This window comes from Eptesicus fuscus, chromosome 17, assembly GCF_027574615.1.
Source record: "Eptesicus fuscus isolate TK198812 chromosome 17, DD_ASM_mEF_20220401, whole genome shotgun sequence".
Lineage (NCBI taxonomy): Eukaryota > Metazoa > Chordata > Mammalia > Chiroptera > Vespertilionidae > Eptesicus > Eptesicus fuscus.
This window is the reverse complement of record NC_072489.1, coordinates 26,881,058-26,904,439: the sequence shown is the minus strand read 5'-3', so window position 1 is coordinate 26,904,439 and position 23,382 is coordinate 26,881,058. Positions and strand designations below refer to the sequence as shown.

At 39.9% G+C, this 23,382-nt stretch overlaps 1 protein-coding gene across 1 annotated transcript in view; it reads right to left on the bottom strand.

The window, feature by feature from the left end:
* Window positions 1-23,382, bottom strand: part of ANK3 (ankyrin 3) — a 302,810-nt gene that overhangs the window by 108,273 nt on the left and 171,155 nt on the right. Inside the window, exons 14-23 of the mRNA XM_054728942.1 lie at window positions 22,634-22,831; window positions 20,907-21,005; window positions 20,526-20,624; window positions 14,815-15,012; window positions 10,027-10,125; window positions 6,756-6,854; window positions 6,573-6,671; window positions 5,960-6,055; window positions 418-490; window positions 194-256 (exon numbers count right to left, since the gene is read on the bottom strand). Coding sequence (XP_054584917.1) covers window positions 194-256; window positions 418-490; window positions 5,960-6,055; window positions 6,573-6,671; window positions 6,756-6,854; window positions 10,027-10,125; window positions 14,815-15,012; window positions 20,526-20,624; window positions 20,907-21,005; window positions 22,634-22,831 — 1,123 coding nt within the window. The remainder of the gene's footprint in view (window positions 1-193; window positions 257-417; window positions 491-5,959; window positions 6,056-6,572; window positions 6,672-6,755; window positions 6,855-10,026; window positions 10,126-14,814; window positions 15,013-20,525; window positions 20,625-20,906; window positions 21,006-22,633; window positions 22,832-23,382) is intronic.

The following is a 23,382-nucleotide window of genomic DNA, read 5'->3' as shown; positions in this document are numbered from 1 at the left end:
CAAGAACTGATTCAGAGAGACTAAAAGAAGACAATCAGTAACACCAAATATGCGCTGTTTAAATGACACATAAATTAATCATCTCAAGATAAAATGAAAAGTTAGTAACTCAAGGAAGTGTTACATTTCAAAGATAAGAAATGGAATAGAAAGATGGTAGTTAAGTGTCATCACAATAAAAAATTGCAAATACCTTCTTCAACATCTGAGATATATTCGCCATCACTGAGCATTTCAGGGGCGTTGGCTTTACGAACTGCATGATTAAGTGAACAATGTAAGTGGGTGGAAAACGTAACCTGTCGATGCTACAACAACATATTCTAATGTTTCTGAAAACATTTTTGCAATGAACTTTCTTCAGGAAGCAAATACACAGTCACTTAATTATTATGAACTCAAAGGAGGTTTTCATACCTTCGTCATCAGACATATCAAGAACTTCATTCATTGTTTCTGGAACATTCATTTTGTGCTTCTCTGTGACAGTCTGGTAACAACAACAAAAAGAAGCAGTGACTTTAGAGTGAGGAGAGTGCATGTTTTAAGGAGACTACTTCTTTCTAAATTAGTTGGTTTATTATTAGTTGGCTTATGTGTTGCTTATCCTAAAGCCCCCACGTATAAAATGACATCACAATGTCCTTCAGTAACTCCAAGGTCCTCACCATATACACAGCTGAGAACAAATACAAGGTGAGACAATTTTAGGGACAAAGCACACCAGCTTAAAAGGTTGAAATCCCTACCAAGGCTTTTCACAGGAAGAGAGAAGAGAGAGATCGCCGATACTTTTTCCTGGTCTGATGAATCTGCCGCTTCATCCTACTAAATGTCTGGGCTGAAGATAAGCCAAATGAATGGCAAGAAATATGTGTCTTCACTACTTATCAAGCCAGCCATTTATTTTGTCTTCCCTGCCTGCGGTGTCATCTTAATTTCTAGAATAAATCAATATTAAGATTGCACAAATTACATAATTTAATGACTCTCTCTCTCTCTCTCTCTCTCTCTCTCTCTCTCTCTCTATATATATATATATATATATATATATACTAGTATATGAAAAAATATTTTAGAGGTAATGCATTTGCAAGATCATTTTAATCTCTACAAAAATATTAGAGAACAGTATAGTGCAAGCAAAGGCCCTGCTGAATCTCTTACTTGCTCTGATAACTTTCGACCTATGGAGACTGTATCCATCCAAATACACCGACAGCATTACTTGTTAGAAAATCTCAATGACTTAATTTTTTAGTTTCAAAGAGTCCTCTTTTATTAACTCTGAGCACATGAAAGACTATGGAACAAAGGAAGACACACATTTAAATAAGGCAATTGAAAAAAAAGCTACACCATTAAAACCCAGAAAGGGTAAAATCCCCAGCTTCTTATCGTAGTTCTTACCAATTCTTGGTAAATGCAACTAGCAGGGAATTACTAGTATATCCACCCCTGTCCTCAGTTATCGTGTTGAAATACAGCACTATCTGGTGCCTCTTCCAGCATGTAACACTGAACTTGAACCTTTTTTATAAATAAGGTTTTATTTTGGGACAATTTTAAATTTACAGGAATACTGTAAAGATATTATAGAGAGTTCACCAAGTTTCCCCTATTATTAACATCTTACATTATTACAATTAATGGTACATTTATTATAATTAATGAACCAATATGAATACACTATTATTAATTAAAGCCTATATTCAGATTTTTAAAATTTCTACCTAATTCTGTTTTAGGAGCCCATTCAGGATACCACATTATCTTTGGTTGTCATTTCTCCTCTTGGCTGTGAGTTTCTCAGACTTTCCTTGTTATTAATGATTTTGACAGTTTTGAGGCCAACTGATCAGGTGTTTTGTGGAATGTCTCTTTCCTGGAATTTGTCTCATGTTTTCCTCATGATTAGACTGAGGTGATATGGTTTTGAGAGGAAGACCACAGAGGTGAAGTGCCATTTTTATCACATACCATCAATATGACTTGGTGGTGTTGACGTTAGCCTTCATCACCTGGCTGACGCAGTGCCTGCCTGGCATCTCCATGTCAAGTCACTCTATCCTCTCTGCCCCTTCCATCCTGTTTTCTTTGGAAGAAAGTCTCTCTGCTCAACCCAGACTTCAGCAGCAGGGAAAATACTAGTATATCCACCCCTTCAGCGCGTGTAGGCTCAAAAATTATTTAGAGTTCTGTTGCCTGAGAAATGTGTCTCTTCTTCCCTACTTATCTAGTCATTTGCTTACCAGAATGGACTCAGGGCTATTTATTTTATACTTTGCACTATACTCCGATACTGCTTTTTTACATTTTTGCTCAAATTGTTGCAGCTTTCAGCACTAGGGACTCTTTCCATCGATTCCTGTGCCCCTTTGACATGTCTGCATCATTTTTGTGTGTGTACTTATTTACTTATTTGGGGTGGAGGGGGGATATTTCCTTATTATTATTATTATTTTTTGGCACTACCAGATGTTCCCAGCTCATTTATGTATTTCCTACCCTAGTTCTGGCTGGATTCAGCCATGTCTCCAAGGAGCCCTGGTTCCCGTTATTAGAGAATGGAATTCGAAACATGGATCTGGCTTGCTGGTGTGGCTCCGTGGTTGAACGTCCACCTATGAACCAGGAGGTCACAATTCAATTCCAGGTCAGGGCACATGCCCCGGTTGATCCCCAGTATGGGGTGTGCAGGAGGCAGCCGATCAATGATTCTCACTCATCATTGATGCTTCCATCTCTCTCTCCTTCTCCCTTCCTCTCTGAAATCAATAAAAATATATTTAAAAAGAAAAGATTGAACATAAGCATTCACTAATTTAAAAAAAAGGGGGGAAACAGATCTGAGTGATAGATGTACTCTGCTCATTACTACTCAGGGAACTGAGTATTTTCAACAACACAATTTAAACACCTTCATTCATATCTCTGCATACCAGCTTCTATATAGTCAGTTTCCTTTGCTGCATCTTTCTCAGAATTGCCACATCTTACACGGTGCTCCTATGGAAGACAGCTTTCTTTTAAAAAGGCATTTTTAAAAACTTAAGTCTGCTTCTGGAAACAATGGGGCCCCAGTGACTGGCTGTGCAAAGGTCTACCTCTGGTGGAGACAGCGCTGTGTTTAGTGAGTTTAAGAGCAGACTCCACCCTGAATGGCGTCAATCCTCCTGTAAACTGGATCACATGGCACTGCCGCAGCAGGGCTGACAGGGTGGTGTCTCAGCTCAAAATACAGTCTCACATACCAGTGCTGGGCTGAGTCTTAGGGACTTGGATGGACTATTTTCTAATCAGTGTGAGAACTCCATTTAGTAAAAGCCTCATTTCTCCCATTAGGCCAACTGAATCTTTCCTGTTAGCATGAGTCCCGTCTTCTGAGGCAGAAACCAACTAGGCCGATGAAGATGAGTGTGAAATGGCTTTGGGCCCCAATGCGGTGTGTCCTTCATTAGGAATCTGAGCGTTGAATTCCATCTTGCAGAATATTTCCTGAGGCTGTAACCTGAGTTTCTCTGCCTGTAACTTTATTTTCTCCTATAGCTTTTCTGGTATCAAGGGAACACTTGGAACTTTCTGAATGGGTGACAAAGTCATTTATATTCAATCAAATAAGATTGGATTTTGAACTGTTCTATGAGTTTCAATTCTCTAACATTGAAGTAGAAGTCTTATATATAGGGTGTTCCAAAAAAATGTATATACACACTTTGAATAAGTATAAAGTCAGTGTTCATTAAAATACATTTCATTTTCAAAGCCGAGCTATTAGCTGTTGCAGCGTCTATACATTTTTTGAGACGCCCTGATTTTGCTGCAGTGACTTCACATCTAGCATGGTGACAGCTGACCACTGTTTACTACCTTGTCCTCCTCCCTCTCATTCCCCACCCTAGAAAGAGCTACATGAGATGTCTATAAAATTAAGGATATTAACGTTATTTGTTTAAACTCTTTTCTTGAGAATTTAATAATAGACATTAAGATAATGAAACACTCAAGAGGTATGTGAAAGCAACATGTGGGAATTAGCTCCTACACAAACTGTATCTTTAAGTTAGAAATGTGTCTGGAAGAAGATAAAGGTTGCGGGGGGGGGGTGGTGGATAAATGGATATGGGAGGAGACATGACTTGAAGTGGTGAACACACAATACAATATCCAGATGATGTATTGTGGAATTGTACACCTGAAACCTATATAATTATATTGACAATGCCACACCAATAAATTCAATAAAAACATATGTGCCCTGGTTGATAACCATCATGCTAGACTCTCGATTCCAATAATTACAGGCTGTTGTTCCTTGTGACTAAGCCCCCATTAAAGCTATTGTTTTCTCTTTTACCCATTATCAAACTTCTCTCTTGTAATCAGCAGGCTTATTATTTAGTTTCTAAAGTATTTAGATAGTCAAATAACGGAAGTAACAGATTGCTAAAGAGCCCCTCAACCAATGTGTGCGTATGTTTTTTAAAAAATTGATTTTAGAGAGAGAGGAAGAGAGAGAGCGAGCAAGAAACCTCAGGAAAAATCCAAACATCTATTGGTCGCCTCCTGCACACCCCCCTACTGGGGATCAAGGAAGTAATCTGGGCATGGGCCCTGACAGGGAATTGAACTGGCAACCTTTTGTTGCACAGGATGACAGCCAACCAACAGAGCCACCCTGGCCAGAACAACTTCTGTGTTTTCTATGAAGCAATGAGTATACAAACTGTCTGCAGATGTGAACTGTGCCTTCTTTCAGGATAGAAGGTGATAAATGAGAAAATGAGGCAGAGATGGTAAGTCCAAGTGTTCCAGAGTCTTAAATTTGCCACGTACAGAGTCACTGCCAGGCCTTGTGTTGGGTCATGTGGTCAGAAATTACTCAAATAAGCCTCTGATCCGGTGCAATATCTGCTCTTGACCCCAAAGTTACCAAATCCTGCTGCAGTTGGTAAAGAAATATCTGATGCCATAAGGCCTCCTAGTAAAGATTCACTTAAAATTTTAATAAAGCAGCTACTGTTTTCCCTATGAAAATCCAATAGGTGAATGGGAGACAAGTGAAAGTGGTGGTAAAAATCAATTTGATCCTATCTCTAATGCAGTGGTTCTCAACCTTTCAAATGCCGCGACCCTTTAATATAGTTCCTCATGTTGTGGTAACCCCCAACCATAAAATTATTTTCGTTGCTACTTCATAACTGTAATTTTGCTACTGTTAATGAATCGTAATGTAAATATCTGTGTTTTCCGATGGTCTTAGGCTCTACAGCAGCGGTTCTCAACCTGTGGGTCGCGATTCTCAACCTGTGGGTTGCGATCCACAGGTTGAGAATCGCTAGCAGGGTCGCCTAAGACCATCGGAAAACACAGATATTTACATTATTATTCATAACAGTAGCAAAATTACAGTTATGAAGTAGCAACGAAAATAATTTTATGGTTGGGGGTCACCACAACATGAGGAATTGTATTAAAAGGTCACGGCATTAGAAAGGTTGAGGACCACTGCTCTAATGTTTTATGTTATGATAATCTAATTTTTATAATGATAACAATGTATCTATTATCATTTGTGAGTTAAAAAATGTCAAAGAACCAATTCAGAATGCTTCATTTTCTTATATTGCCAAAGAAGGATGTTAAAGCATTCCTGCCTACATCTCATTTAAAATACCCAAACAAATAATTAAATTTAGCTTTATATGGAATGACAAACTCTATAGCTACGAATGCAACTTTGAAAGGGGTAGTTTTAGGGGTATTTTCAAGTTTTCTTAGTATCAGAGATGAGAGTTTTGCTATGCCAGGTGCCAACAATGAGGTGACAACATCTGGAAACATGGCTCATAGTCTATGAATAGGGAAAGAGGATTCATCTCTGCAAAGCCCAGGAAAGATCAAATGTCTTAAAAGATCTACTGTCTTAAGGTAGCCAGGCCCAGCGTCCACCACTCACCGTCGTCGTAATGGTCTCTTCAGTCACGACCTTCAGCGTGTCCACCACTGAGATGTAGCCAAGCCTCCGGGCAATGGCGAGGGCAGTGTTCCCATTCTGGCAAGAGGGAAACGGGGACAAGGAATTAGCAAGGAATTCCACGTGTCTCAGTGCCTGTATATTTCCACCTGTTTCACCCATACAAATCCCAAGACGAGTGTCTCCACAGCCCATTCCATTGCCGCATGCAAAACAGTTTCATCAGACATACTTTGCATGAAACCCACCTAACCTGTTCCTACTCATACAGCAGCGTCTGAGCTGCTACAGATAGAATCCAAGAGGTTCTTAATGTCCTAACTAATCAAGGAAACAAACGCATATTTCTTCTTATGTACTTCCCACTAGGGGGCAAGGCAATCAGTAGTTTTTGAGTGTGAAACACTAATCGCAACTCTCTCTCTGGAGAGCTCACAACCACATAATTATTGTCCTTTTCCCTTCATTCTGCTGCATGCTTGCTCACGCCTATGAATGAAAGGGAAAAAAACAACTTCGGTGCACAATGAAAAATGTGAGACGATCCTAGTGCCTGGACCCATCTCCCTTTCCCTAGCTGGCCCTCGGCTCTTACCACAGTGAGTTCATTGGGGGAGGCATTGTTCTGAAGCAAGACGTTGATTATATGAGTATGTCCTTGTTGAGCTGCTTGATGCAATGGCGTATACCCATTCTGTAGAAGGAAGGTGGAAGAAATGACTCATTTCCTCAGACACAATCAATGATTTCGGTGGATACAAAGGAGAAAGGAGTTTACCTTTGTTTTGGCATTAACTTTTGCAGAATGCTGGAGCAGGAAATTAACGACCTTGATGTTTCCATAGTGGCAACCCACGTGGAGTGGGGTGTATCCCATCTGTAATTACATATTTTTAAAAAGAAACATCGTAAGTACACTTTTAGTAGCAGTCATCCCAAATAGAAGCAAAATTGTTATTTAATCTTTCTTTTTGAACTGACAAAAATAGTTTTTCCCTATAAAAACAAAACAAAACCAAAAAACACCCTTGATAATTCTCAGAGTTAGTCTTAGGTGTAAACAATAATACCATATCACATGAAAATAGTTACTCATATCTCTTCCCAAAGTGCTCTCTTGCATTAGCTAATTTTATTCTCAACAACTTTTCAAGACTGAATGGAGAGATGAAGTGATTGACAGTCTGGGTAGGCTGATTCCGTGGCTTCTTAGAGGGGTCAGAAGACTTCCATGGAAAGATTTTGACTAGAATTTATTGAAGACTCTAATCTCTGAGTGTGTAAAATCAAGATTACAAAATGAAGGGGCTAAATGATAATACAAATCAGTAGGTGATTATCAGAATGCATGACAGAGACAAAGGAAATAGCAATCCTGAAGCTGAAAGGCTGCTGTGGGTGAGCTCAGGAGGTCTGAGAAGTCTGAACCTGGTCCAGGTATACATACATGCTCCAGTTACAGGGTCCTGCCTGGCCAACTACAGTACCACAGTGTGAAACCACTCATTTAGACCAAGTGATGGATTGTTTCTTAGATGAATATTAACGGATGCCTGAGGCGTTACAAATTCTATCTACTTAAAAATATGTGTGTGTGTGTGTATTCTAGACAATGATTTTTAATTTATTAGTTATTTTATTGATTTTTTTGAGAGAGAGACAAAGAGGGGGGGAGACAGAGAGAGGGGCTGAGAGAGGGGGAGAGAGAGAGGGAGGGAGAGAGAGAGAGAGAGAGAGAGAGAGAGAGAGATAGAGAGAGAGAGAGATTGACTTCGATTGGCTACCTCCTGCATGCCCCCTACCAGGGGACTGAGCCTGCAATCTGGGCATGTGTCCTGACCAGGAATCAAACTGGCAAATTTTTGGTGCATGGGAAAACACCCGACCAAATAAGTCAGGGTGACAATTTTTTAAAAATAAGGATACTCCAGATATTTTGGACACTCTGTAACAGACACCAGCACACAACTAAGAGTCAGAGAGATGATTCCCAAAGTGCATCACTTGTAAAGGGCAGAAAATATATGTACTTCAAAATATTATAATAAGTGCAAAAATGATTACTGACTGTGACCTGAGGTGGGCAGGGTTAGGAGGAAACCCTGTAGAAGACGTAAGATTCAACCTGAGGGGTCATGGGTGCACACTGGGACCAGAAGGTGCACGTACCCTTTCCTCTCCTCCAACCTGCCCTTGAGAATCACTGCCATACCTCCTCACTGAGTCCTGGATGTTTTGAGGCAAAATATATTGAGAATCTTAACCCTGTCCATGCCTTCTAAAAGTTTTCATCTAAAAAGAGAGAAATAGCCAAAAGTGTTTAAGTCTCTGTGTGTACATGCGTGTAAATGAACACAGGGTGGATACATTTACCATGAGATTGCAGATTCCTAGAGATCGATTTTTTAAAAATATAGTTTTATTGATTTCAGAGAGAAAGGGAGAGGGAAAGAGAGACAGAAACATGAATGATGAGAGAGAATCATTGATCGGCCGCCTCCTGCACACCCCATACCGGGGATCGAGCCCGCAACCTGGGCACGTGGCCTTGACCGGAATTGAATACAGGACCCTTCAGTCCACAGGCCAATGCTCTAGCCACTGAGCCAAACCTGCTAGGGCTGGAGATTTCTTTTTAACAAAGCGATTCAAGCAAAATAATGAATATACGCTAAATCCAATTAAAAACGCTTTTATTTTCAAAATCTAAGAAAGTAACGAGAAACCTTTTGCCACTACCAGTGGTTACTCTGTACAATGCTAAGCCACCTAGGAAGGCATTCAAGGTTAAGGATAATGAGATGGTTTAGATTTGAAAAGTTTGGGAGGGAGAGTAAAGGGAGAGCTGGGCAACACAGCCACCAAATGGGGCCAAGGAGTCTCCAGGGGCACAAGGAGTTTCAGAGGGAAGCGGGGAGGAGCTGGCCTGCTTACACAGCTCTGCCCAGGGCTATCGCCCCCCTCCCCTTTTAACACAGTTCAGAAAGCTTCAAGGATCTGGCCTGGTGATGTCTTCTGTCTAATAGAACACAGTGTGTGTGGAATAGCCACCACCATAGAGCCAGAGCCATGCCTAAAGTTGGCTTCATCTGTGCTGGCCCCATAAATTCAGTCTAGATAGGATGTCCGCACACCTTTTTACCTGGCTAATTCCTGGTGATACTTCTCTACTATCAACATCTTCACTATCTGTCCATTCACCTCAGCATCTGTCTATATTACACACAAAAATCTCTGCATTCGTAACAACATTTAATAAGCATTCATTTTTATATAAAAAATGCAACACTTAGAAGAGTTCTATTTTAGAGTCGATAAAACGAGTTTGATATGAAGATGTAACAAAATTAAGCACTGAAAGAAAATGTTCAGGGAAATGAGGTAACTATGAAGTCATATCTTTGATGATGACACTAAACATCCATTTTCTTATCTGAGCTTAAAATTGTGGCATTATGTGAGATTAATCAATATATATATATATACATATATATATATATATATATATATATATATATATATATATATGTATATATATATATATTTCTTTTTTAGAAGGGCTATTTTGCGGGGGAGAGAGAGAGAGACACGACAGACCAGCAACCATACACATCATAATGAATTCAGCAAGTAGTAATAGCTGAATAAAATTGAATTTATCCTTTTTCATAGTCTATGCCTACACAAAGTTAGAGATCACAAATTACTGAAATTTTTAATGTGCTTTTTTTACATCAGTTACAAAAACTACAAAACTGTACAAGCTTTCACACTCTGCCCTTGAAGGGTGGATCTGTTGTGACAAGGACCAATAGCGCTAACACAGAAAGGTATTGATATGCCGCTAGGAGAAAACACCCAGGCCATTCAAGATAAAAGCATCTGGGTACTAGAATCAGAGACTTTAGGGCCCCTTGAACAGATGCACATTGGAAATACTATGTATAAAAGATACGACGGAGGAATTTGCTTCCCCCTATAAAACTGTACTTGCTTCCATACAGGAGTCACTAAGAGACACATTGTACGGGCACATTCTTTCTGTCTACCTTGGTCTGGGCGTCCACGTGTGCTCCCTGGTTGACGAGGACTTCGGCCACATTCACTCTGTCTTCTTGAGCAGCCAAATGGAGTGGGGTCAGGCCACTCTGCAAACACGTGAAAGGACACAGGCATGTTTGAGAAGCATTTCATAAATTCCAGGGGAGAAAGCCTAGATTTCTAGGTTAAAAAACTCTGGAGAGTAAGTTTATACACGGGCACTGTGGCAACACTGTTATCTACAGGCTTAATGAAAAATTTCAAACACGCGAAGCGGAGGGAATAGACAGACTCTGCATTCATCAGAGTCAGCAAGTAACAAGGTTTTCTTACACCTGTTTCATTCAGCCCTAATTCCTTTTTCCCCTTTGCATAGTATTTTAAAGCAATTCACTGACATTATACCATTTCTTCTACATACTTCAGCGTTCACCTTAAAGATAAGACCCCCCGCTCCAAATTATGAAATTTTAATACAGCACCAGTGGTACTAGCTTTAGCAAAAAATAAATAAATAAATAAATAAATAAATAAATAAATAAATAAAGATTAAAATAAAAATCATTTATAAAATGAATAGTGATATATGATAATATTTCCCCATTAAATATTAATACTCAAAATTGACAAATACTTTCTGTATGTTGTTTCTGGGTAAGAAGGATGGCCTGTGAAATGGAATATGAATGCTGTATCATGAGAATTTCCAGGTCATTTAGATGGTGTATGGGTTTAATGAGACTAAATATTAGAAACCGACTGTACCACAGACTATGCAGACTACATGGTTGTTCTGATGGAAAAAAATTACTAGGACACTATGCGCTAGTTTAGAAATGTTTGGTGTTGTGAAGAATTTTTCTCATAAATAATAAGGGGAAGTGAGTAAGTATAGATGCTTCTAGATTATTTCCTTTCATCCTTTATGAGCACAGAAGCTAACATCGCAGGCCTTCTTCCTCCCACTTTGCCCTATGTGCAATGAGAACACCAGCCTGTCCTATTTTTCAGAGAGAAGTACTGGACCAAAAGCAGCATCAGAAAGGGTTCGGTACCCTTCCCATCTCATGGCACACATAAACGGAGCGGTGGCTATTCTGAAAAGTCATTTTCAACCTTTTACAACTGATGGCAGACATAAACTAATTACTAAAATTCTGCGGCACACCAAAAAATGTATTACATTTTTTGCCAATCTGACCAAAGAAGGTATAATTTTCATTCATTCACACCGATGGCTATTGTTGTGTTTTTATTTGACAACCTACGGGAAAAGAGGTCAGTGCCCCTGACTAAATAGTCAGGTGTTTCAGGTCTTAAAAATCCCGGTGGCACACCAGTGTGCTGTGGCACAACAGTTGAAAATCGCTGGTCTAGATGCTGCACATTATTTACTTAGGGGTTGCTATTCTGTCAAACCAAGGACTCCGGGAGGGTTATCCGCATGACTTTTTGTTTTCCCCCTGCTTGACTTTTTAATAGCGTCTATAGAATTTTGGAGGAAGCTCCCCCAGACTGAATAAAGGGGACATATGAAAAGGAAGACTGATGCATTCACTTGAACTCCCACGAAAAATAAGCCAGGGCCCCAGGGGCACCACCCAAGATTGACATAGAACAATGTTCCATGTCCTTCTCTAGAGGAAACAATACTGTTAGCCGTAACATTTTGTAAAAGTGTCACGGTCACCTATTCTAAGTCTGAGGCTTTTTGAAACTCGGAAGACACTTCACTGGGGTTATCAGCACACGCTCTGAGACGTGTCCCGCTCTCTCGTGTTGCCCTGTCTACTTCCTGCACGCTGTGGGTGATCATCTACCTCTGACAGAGCCATTTTCAACTTCCTCAGGCTTCCTTCTCCCCATCCCACAAAGGGCCTCATTGTTCCCTTTATGTGCACACCTGCTCTATGAAGATCATCATAATCCTGCATTTCAACTCTGTTTTCTCGTCTGTCTTCCTCAGACCACTGTGCGCTTGTTGAGGCAGATACTGTATGTTTAATCTCTATACAACCAGCATCGAGCGTCAGTTTTTAATCCATCTGCTAATTGATGGAATCAGAGGGCAAAAGCAAACAACCTTTAGGCAAAACGGAATATATTCGATAAAAAAAATTTTATGTTTATATTCATGATTTTGGTAAAAAAGATTTTTAAAAAAATGTGATGGTTAAAATAGTTTCATTTAAGCTCAGAAATGACCTGTTAATCTTTTATGGGGTTTTGACCATTGTTCATTTAAAAAATGGCATTTATTGGGAAAAAGAAAACACCCCCAAGTCAGAATAACTACAGCTCTGTTTAATATTCTATTTGCTTTATAAAGAAATATAGCGACTTGTGGCCTATAAAATCCATGTGTGAAAATAGCAACGTCAAAATAAAAATCAAAGCAGATCAGACACTAGCACTTTAGCAGTGACTCAAGTTCACGGTCTTCCTTAAAACTGATGGGAACTACTGGTTACCAGTAAGAAAAGAAGTAAAACAAAGTGTTTCATGCATAAGAAATTTTCACGAAAGCTATTTTTTTGTTGTTAATATTTACTTTTTAGCAAGGAAATAAAGTCTGGTGTTAAATGGGAAGGTGGAATGAGTAGGTGGGAGGAGCCCGGGCAGGGCGGGACGGCCAGACCCCACCTGTGCACAAATTCATGCACCAGGCCTCTAGTTGGATAATAATGTGCTGATGATCTGCTTTCACACCGGGGCTTATTTAAAACAGAAAATGACAAGCGAGAAGGGAAGCAAAGATTTACAAATGCCATTGTACGAGGCAGTTTCTTGGTCCTGCGAAGTTCTTGAAAGCTCCTTAAGTACCAGGTGCTAATGGGAAGCCAGTTGATCTGCTCTTTAAACTGTCCTTGGAAGCATCGCTGCGTATATTCAGGAAGGAGGCTGATGGTTTATCACCTATGCCTTTTGGTCTTTAGAATTGCCTTTCGATGGCCCATCTACCAACGCCAACACTGACAAATTCTTTCTAAAATATTATCCGCCTAAAAATAACCTATGATTCTAAGGTGAATATCCACTTGATTGGAGTATTTGAAAGAACAGAAAGTCAATCACACTGTATTTTAGTATCAAACCCACTGAAAATGTTAACCTGTTAACCGATTGTTAAGGTCTACATTGTCTCTGGGAGAATGAAGGAGATACAATATTCTGGGCACACAAGAGAAAATACACTCTAGTGGATGCTGGAATGTGCTTCACTTTGCGAAGGCCGGGCTCTCTACATCTCATGTAGATAAGCTGAATTTTGCAGCAAACTCTTAGAAGGCTGGTTTACATACTGGTAATGAACCTCAGAAAATTCAAAAGCTCAAACAAATCCTGATTAGAATAACTATTTGACATTGCTTTGTGAGTCCCATTAATGCTGAGACTTGCATTCCTAAAAGGGGTGTTTAAAAAGATATGAGAAAATCAAGTTGATACACCAGAGAAAAGGGAAATGAAAAAGATGTTTGCTCTGTAATGATCAAAAAGGATTTTCAGGATATTAAAACTGCGAGACAGATTTCCCTGGTCTTCTGGTGTACAGAATTTGTTAAATTACAACTTTGGGGATTCAGATTAGTGCAGAGTAACCTTTTTTTCAAAATTGTACAAAGTCCAAAATGAATACGATTACTCATTTCCACTGTGAAGGTGCTGAATGTTATCTAGCTAATCCTCATGACATCTCTGTGAAGTAAATATTGTCTTTACTAGAGGATGAAACTGAGGTTCAGAGAGCTCACATAAATTGCCCAAATGACACTTCTCCACTAAGAGTTCAATTTAGGATTTAAACCCTCTGTGATTCCGAAACACAGGCCACATATGTTAAAAATAAAGAACTTGTTATTTGTCACCATAAAACTATTCCTATGTTGAAACTCTACTCCAATATCTGAGCTACAGCTGAGAAATGCCACGGCTGTGCCATCACTAACTGGCGAGGAAAAGCTAACTGCTGGAGAGTTTGGATTATCAAGAATTTGGGGGCATTCTTGCAGGGGGTGTGCTGTTTGAAGACTTAGAAACATCCATTCTGTGTTTTGGGCAGATCTCAGGCTCAGGTATTCATGCACAGGTAGTCAGCAAATTCTAATTCTCTGATATATGCAACAATACTGCAATAAGTCTTTGCTCAATTGTGGGGTGAAGCTTTCTTCACTCATAATAGGAATGTCAAATATGAGGACCGGAATTTGAAGAATTTTGGGAACAGTCTTGACAAGTTCCTCAGAACTGCTAACTTACACACGAAGACTAAACGTGTAAACTAACAACCTTTCCAATCTATTGAATAAAATAGCTACTTAAAATTTCTGTTATTAAAATGAACGCTTAGAGAGCAGAACTATTTCCAATTTCTTTTTGTAGCCTAGGACCTTAAACTGAGATAGGCAAGGAGCAGGTGCCCCACACATGTCTGTGGAAAGAATCAACAGGCTACTGTGTACAATTTCTCACTTGCTACATTCTGGTGAAATAAGAATGCTCCTCTTTGAATGAACTTTATAACATCACTTCATGTTTTTAGATAAACTTTGTGGACTTCATGACTATATGCTACTCAACTGTATGACTTTGCAATTATTGACCTACCATCCTCTTACTGTTTAAACAGATTGTTTCCAAGTTTTTGCCAGGATAATTAATACTTTGGTAAACATCTTATTGTGACATTACACTTTACACACCCTATCTGACCCAGATGTTTCATGACTTCTTGGTGACCTTCTTGGGAGGCGAGGTTTTGTTGCATTGTCTACTTTGTGGAGAAAGAAAAGGGTTACCTTATTGCTCAGGTTCACGTTGGCATTCCGGCTGAGGAGCAGTGACACCATGTCCACGTGACCCTCCTGAGCTGCAAGATGGACAGAAGCAATTCCTTGCCGGGTAACTGCGTTTGCGTCAGCACCATATTCCAGCAGAGTCGTCGCTATGTCCATCTGATTCTTTTTGGCAGCGATGTGCAGTGGCGTATAACCATTCTGTCAACATGAACCACTTGGTCACGTGCCCGGTAACCAGATAAAAACGTGCACAGTACATTTTCAAGACAGTATGCCTCCCTTTCTAAAGATTTTTTTAATGTTTTTTTTTTTTTTAAATCTTGATTACTAAATAAGCAAAGACAGTGTCATTAATGTAGTGCCCTCATGTCTCCCACATCTAACCAGGGAAAGTAGAACACTTATAAACAGTTTAATTCAAGAGTCAGAGTACCGTTGGTTTTACAAAAGGAATATAGGGGGAGTTACGTTAGTAGGTGCTCAATAATTACTTGCTTTATTTAAATTGGGGGTGAGAGGAAAACCTACTAGGAAACAGCAAACAAATTAGTCATGTTCAGATCCATTATTCCACCTTGAAAATCCCTTTGACTGCTTACAGGTTGAAATTTTTAGTTTTCATGGTAGTCAGAACTGCTAACTGTAATCTACCCCTATTTGACCGTCCATTGCCTCTTTTACAAAACTTGTCTCTATGCTATGCTTCAGCTGTACCCGTCCCCAAAACAACATACAGCTCATGTTTCTGTCTTGCCTACTCTACCAAAAATACTTTCCCCAACATGCCCTCTGGGCCAGCATCTATCCATTAAAGATTCGGCTCACAGGTCACACCCTCATGAAGTCTTTTACTCCCTCCCCGTCCCTTCTACACCTGCTCCCCACTTGACTGACTCCAATCAAAGTCCTGGATATATTTAGTGGCTATCTTAGATATATAGTAATATTTATTATTATTTACATATGTGTCTCCTACTAAAATATAAATTTATTGAAGGCACATATTGTGTTATATTTATCTTTATATCTCTAGTATTTCACAATGACTGCAGAAGCCTCAGAATTTGAGTCAATCTTACTAGGGCTTTGAGAACATTCTCTGATCTTTCTCTTATCTGACCCTTAATGCTCAGAGGAACAGGCAACTCAAATTCCTTTGACAAATTATTTTTTAAAAATATGTCTTTATTGATTTCAGAGAGAGGAAGGGAGAAGGAGAGACAGAAACATCAATGATGAGAGAGAATCACTGATCAGCTGCCTCTTGCATGCCCCCTACTGGGGATCGAGCCTGCAACCCGGGCATGTGCCCTGACAAATCAAACTGTGACCTCCTGGTTCATGGGTTGATGCTCAACCACTGAGCCATACCAGCTGGGTCATTTGACAAATTAAGAGTTAGCTGTGCCTTAGGAACCTTCAGTGTCCTCTGCCCTTAAGGGACCTTGTCTTGGATCACAGTCAATTAACAGAAATGCAAGATTACATTTTGATATGAACATGAATCTGACTATATAATATATGCCAATAAAAATTAGACTGATTTCTATAGACAAGAGGATTTAGAGAGAGAGAGAAAAAAAAAACAGAATCCAATGATTTATAATTGGGAATACAATCCATATTCAGACAGTGGATCAGTCGCGGTCTTTCCAAGCCACGTGGATGAGTCAGAAACAACACAGAAGGTGCTGTCCCACTGATCGGCTAGCCTACTGCAATCAACTCGCACATTTAAGTCATTGGTATAGCCTAGTATGAGAGCATTTTGCACTGGAGAAACACTCTTTCTGTAATCAACTGTAGAGAAACGATTTAAGCTATTGGGAATCAACCCATGAAAGTGGAAATGCCACTTCCAGACTTGTGAAACCAGCGTCTACCAAATGGGATGAGCCGGGGTAGAAGACAATTTTATATCTCTATTTTTAGTTTTGACCTATTGCCATCTGGAAACTCCAGCTGACCTGGGAAGCATTTGTCCCTTGTTCAGACACACCCTTCAGCGATGGCCTTCAGAAATGAGAGCTTTGGACTGAGCCCAACTCTGCAGCGAGTGACAGATAGGAGGGGGTGAGCTATCAGCGTCCCCACCCCTATATTAAGAGGAAAATTCACAAAGCAGTGCTAAAACAGGAATTCTGATCAGTCCATAAGAGAGGCAAAGGCAAGATAGAGTTTAGCTTATCATGCATCTTGTCATTTTTTTTTTCATTGCTTTTGTTACTGATGTAACCTTCAAGTTGGTCACTTCTCAAACCCTAAAGGCAGATCAGTATCCTCTGAGATATGACAATCCTCTCTAATTCCACCAAAAAATCCTAGACTCTAAAAACCTGAATCTAGAGAAGCTCTGGCATCTCTGTAGCACAGGTCAATTCCAGACACATTACTCATTATCACCCAGGGCTTTGCTGAGCTCCTTACCTGAGACACAAAGGAAAGCATAAAGCCAGGGGAAAACAAATCATGGAATGACTGTAGAATGGAAAGGTAATTTTGAAAGACTTTAGAAACATTTCAAATAATAAACAAACAGTTCATCTTGAGACCTATAATGGGGTTTTCTAAATTGACTTAGCTTTTCTAATTTCTAGAAAGTAAACTGTTTCTTCCTTGCCACACTAAAGGAGACAGATGCATTTATCAGAAGAGAAATAAAATAGTGAGAGATGCAACTGTAGAGTAACGTTAATCAATATTTTTTTCCTCTGGATGTAGAGGGCAAAGGACATCATTTCAAGATGAAAACAATAGCAAATGTAATTTTAAATTATCAAAAGTAATATACTAGTATTTACATCACAGTTTTATTTTTTCCCCAAGAATTTCACAGTCTCTGCTGATCCATATTAATAGATATATTGTACATTTTAAGGAAGAGAAATCGGGCAAACAAGAAGTTAAGGCTCACTATCCCTTCCACTATTAGTGCCCAAGTCATGCCTAAACTGAAGCCAACAGTATCTGCCTCAGGAAATAGATCAGGATAAAAGGGATTATAGAAGCCCATCTACTTTTTAGGTATCCCCCATTCCACATTACCTAAAGTCACATCATGTTTCTAGGTTAAGTATGGCTAAGAAAACACACTGTCAATCCTACAAAAGAGAAGAAAGGCCAGAAGAAAGCATCACATACTCTGAGAACCAAGAATGTGAATTAAAGAAGAGTTAACATTGTCATTACTGTCATAACCAAATGCTAATCATGTCCTCTAGAGCCTTTGTCCTTCGTTTCTCACCACAGCCAGAATTCAGAAGTTCCTGAGCTCTCTGGAGTAAAGACACTATTCGCCTACCCTAGATCCATTTTCCCTCCTTCCTTAATAAATGAAACTCTGGTGTTCTGTCCAGGTGAAAAACTACATTTCCCATCATCCCTTGCAAAAATAAGTGGCTAAGGAGATGTAAAGAGAAATGGCTGGGTGGAGCTTACAGGAGTACCCTATTGTCTGACTTGCTTTCCTGCTGGTTGCCAGACCTGGCTGACTAAGCAACAGAAACCTCTGGAGGGAAAAACCAAAAGACTATTAATGGCATGAGGAAAATGGACTCTCATTAATTTAAACCACTATGCTTGGTCTTTTTCCTAGCAAATGATGCCAACCCCTAAGTGCCTTTGCTCAGGATCAAAGTCTAAAAAACAAACAAACAAACAAAACCAACAGAAAACAATAAAAAAAACAAAAAACAAAAAAATGCTCCTTACCAGGATCACTGCTCTAGAAAGCGGGAATAGTTAGAAATGTGGAGAGATGGCATTACAGAGGCTCTTTTGAGACCATTGTGCTGTGGGAATGAGAGGGAATGTCCCTTTAGAAAAGCCCGTGTTCAATTGACTGTAAAAGATAGTTTAAGGCTAAAGGGCTGTTAAAAGGAATTAGTTCAAGAACTGCTTTTTAATTCTTTGTCAAAGATGTTTTGCAGATGCAAAACCATGAATACAAAGTCTTGTTGGACAAATTTAAAGCTGAAAAACTCAACCACAAATATATCAACTATTGACTGAAGTTATTTTGTGGATGGAAAGGTGGATTGGATTCATTTTATTGTACTTCCAAACTGCTTGGCACTAGTTGCTCACATGTGAGAAATAAATAGTTCACTTATTAATTATTTATTGATTAATAACACAGGGTTATTTATAACATAAAAAGTGGACCAGGCACAAAGGGATATTAAAATGAACTGAAATGAAATGTACAAGCATTACATTTCATTATAAATTTTGTTTTAAAAATTGTGATAAAATATACATAGCATTAAACGTTCCATTTGAACTATTGTTAAATACATTAAGTACATTCAAATTGTTCTCCAACAATTAGCACCATCCAGCTCCAAAATGAAACTGTGCCCATTAAACACTAACTCCCCTTTTCCTCCTCCCCTCAGCCTCTGGCAAACAGCGTTCTACTTTCTGTCTCTATATAAGTGACACCACACAATATTTGTCCTTTGTGGAACTGGCTTCTCTTAGCACAATGTCTTTGAGGTTCATCCATATTGCAGCATGTGTCAGAATTTTTTTTCCTTTTTAAGGATGAATAATACTCCCTTTGTATGAAGAATCTAAATTTTGTTTATCTAGTCATCCTTCAATAGACACTTGGGTTACTTCCACCTTTGACTATTGTGAATAATGCTATTTGTTTTCTTTCTTTTTAGATATAGTTGTGTGTTGTTTTTTTTTTAAAGTCAAGGCATGGTTATTTTATGAGAAAGAATGTTTGTCAGAGTCTGAAATTATGGAAGAAAAGCTGCATTTAGATGCAAAGCAAGTCCGGGGGCTTGATTTTGAATTGTAGATTTCATGGGGTATAAATGTTTGAGAAAGACATAAAAAGAGGTTCTGAGGAGAAATTCTGTGAAAGATAACATTCTCTAAATACTTTAAGAGAACACGTTTAAAGTATCTTAAGTAATCTAGAATAGCCCAAGTTCATCGATCTGTGTGTACCAGAGGTTTGATCTAAACACCAAGTTTAAGGAAGAGCGCTGTAGGTTCCCAAAGTGCAAGAGTAAAACAGAGATATATAAAAAGCATTAGGGATGCTAAAAGTTCTTTCAACTACTAACCTTTAGTGAAAGAACTGGACAGCAGTTAGATTGTGGTTTGTGTCATTCCAATGTTCGGGATCATAGCCACTTGCACAACAACACAGCACTTCCTAAAGCATATTTCCGTTTACCTATCTTTCCATAAACACCTCTCAAATACAAATACCAGAGGGATAAAAGAGCCATACACTCTATGCATCTCTTTTCTGAGAAGTCTAGGTTGTCTAACTGCTCAAAAATGCCTTAACAATAAGAATAATCATTCCCTTTAGCAATATTAAAAACACCTAAGCAAAACCTCCCGACTTATTTTATGAAACACATATAACTCGAAGGCACTGTTTTACGGCCTGGGAAAATGCAACACGTATTTTATAACGTTGACAAATCAAAACTCTCTTGCACTTATGTTTCTCATTTGGCTGATGACTACCTGAACTTCATGTCCTTCCCAGGCTCCCGGATGTCCTGAGTTTTCAAGGAAAATCAATTGACAAGTAAATATTTATTGAGCATCTACTAGATGAGTTGACTAAATAGCTGAAGGCACAGATTCCCTAGGGTGTATAGTTCTGTGGAAGTGGAAGTGGACGTAGAGATGGATGGGCACTGCTCGCCAGTGTCCTCATGCCGTCGAATTACAGGTACCTTTGCAGCCGCATGAGGCGAGGCTCCTTGGTCCAAAAGCAGAAGGGCCACCTTCTGGTTATCGTAATGTGCAGCTACATGCAGTGGAGTTAGCCCGCTCTGAAAACACGTGCAGAAACAACCAGTGTAAACAGTATCTTAACACCAGAGGCCTAGAGTTAGGAGATGGGATTAGTTCGGGTACAACGTAGAGTGCTATTTACACTGCGGCTGCCACAACACTTGGACCCCAGCATTCACCTATTTCCAGTGTTCCTTGTCCTATGAGACTTAAAAAACATGGCTGTTATCATTTAGGTGGCTGGTGGTGAATAACAGCCAAGTGCGTGTTTTGTTATCATGGAAGTGGCCTGTTACACAGGGTGGCTGGTGACCCCATACCTTCCCGGCGGCATCAGGAGACGCGCTCTTCTGCAGCAGGAGGTTGGCTACTTCAAGCTTCCCGTATTTTGCTGCCACATGAAGGGGAGTGAATCCTTTCTGAAAAATGAAACACAAAAATAATGAACAATAGAAATGACCCAATGGCATCCCTCTTCTGGAACTGATGAATTATTGTAATGAGGAGGAGCAGGGAAGGCTGCACTGCAGGAGCAAGACTGGCAGGTAACAGAGAGTCCCCTCACTGACAAGGAAGAGCAGGATATTCCATTTCTCTGTGTGCTGACTGAGCCACAGCAGGCCACTGACGCTGGGCTAAGTGGTCCTCAAACCAGGATGAGGTTGGAGAGCTGGATCTGGGGCTCATTCTAGGGCCATTCTGGGATTTCATGTTGTAGGAAGAATAGGTTCCAGAGTCTCAGGTACAATTTGGATTTGGTGGGCTTGGGAACATCCAGGGCAAATCTGGACCTCCCATAATTTCAGACTGGAGCCTTTCTCTTCCCCTTTCGCCATTTCCACATGTATGCACCTATCTTTAATGTTCATTCTAGTCTTCAGGAGTAGGAGCCAGAGGTCCTCACACACAGGTGAACTGAACTGAATAATAGCACCTGGTTCCAGGCCAATAAACATGTAGAGTTGGACACTGAGGTTGAGTACTAATCTCTCTTGCTCTCAACTCCCACAAGGATCTGAGTATCTAGCAGCTCTTCCGTTAGGTCGCGTCCCAAACATGAGACAGGGACTGCAGGGTCATCAACACATTTGACCTCATGAGATTATAGCCAACTAGAGCCAGTGGGCAGCTGGCTTGGTGAATGGGTTGGGGCACTCAAAACCCCAATGTTTTACACAATGAATGAGAGCCAGGAACTTACATCTCAACTTTACCAAAGAGCCTAAAGAATCACAGTGGGTGAAGTTTAAGGTAGTTGTCATTTTTTTTTTCAGATAGTTTACCAAATATTTATAATTATTGTAATTATCTTGCTCATTGGTTACACATTAATGCTTCTCTGCACCCAAATAAGAGAGTGCAACACCATTTCCAGCTATCTTCCTATCACACCTACAAGGTTTAAACAGTAACGTAAGAAAAACGACCTCTACATTTTGCATCTGCAGAGCATTTGTGTGGAACATTACCATTCTAAGGTATCAGAGTCAAGATTAAAAAAAAAAAATCAGAGCATAAGTCAGACAACACAATAGTAACAAAAGGAATGACAACAACAAACAAAAATTACCCCCTCCCAATTCTCCTCCTGATTTGAAAGTATTATAAAAATATCAACCAACTGAGCTTTGATAATGTGGTTTATATACATGGCCCCAGCTAGAGAAATCTCTGGCTGTGTTTTTAAATCACCAGTTAAATCTATCAAACAATATTCAAGAAACATCTGACTCTAGATATCAGTACATTTTCATTAGAAGACAATGTACTGAGAAATTTAAGCCAGGCACACAGACACACAAACTTACACATACCCTAACTACCCTCCCCCACTCCAGGGCTTTGCTGGCCATGTTGGGACTACCCTGGGATCCCAAGTGTAGGTGATGATATACAACCGTTGTACCTGTTGCTGGGAATAGGGACTAAGGAATTTTAAGGAGGATGTATTTTGGAGAACACAGCAGGTATTGTAAGGACACATTGGGAATTATAAGGAGGATGTATTTTGAGGGACAGAGTAGGATTCCAAGACTTGTTTTCATACCTTTGTTGTTATAGACAGAGATGCGCCATGATCCAAAAGGAACGCGGCCACGTCCTCATGCCCTTCTCGGGCTGCGAGGTGGAGGGCGGTGTACCCTGAAGTCGTGGCTGCATTTGGAGACGCGCCTTGCTGCAACAGCTGTTGGACTATATCCGCCTTCCCCAGTCGGGCAGAGATGTGCAGTGGGGTTTGGTCATCCTAAATGGCAAGGCAGAAATGCAAGGCTGATTAGCTGAGAAAACAATGGTACCCTTGAGAAACATTTAGCAAACGGCCTGGTACCAGAAACTAAAGTTCAACTCTCATTCAATAATGAAGAGAATCTCATTTACCCTTTCTTCAAGGTTCAGCAGGGTGGAGATGGTAAACGTGAGCTCCTTAAATACATTTCTACCGAACTATTAGCATGAAAGTATGGAAGACATTTCTATCTATAAATTATTTCCACTGCCACCTGCCATACTTTGTCAGTTTTTAACATCGAATGACTCCTTTTTTGGGAGATAAGGAAATAAATCCTGGTAAACCTCAAATACCTAGGAGGGATATTAAACTTCCACCAGTTACAATGCCCTCACATGGGATGAATTTTATTGGTGGTGTCTTCCCATCACCAAAAGTTGAGGGGGGGGGGTCAGTATAGGGCTGTACATGTACACCAGCAAAACAGCTCCCAGCCAAGAGGGCCACTGGGGGCTGAAAGCCAGCCTACCCTCTATTTGCCAGGTTGCACATTCTGGCATAGGCTG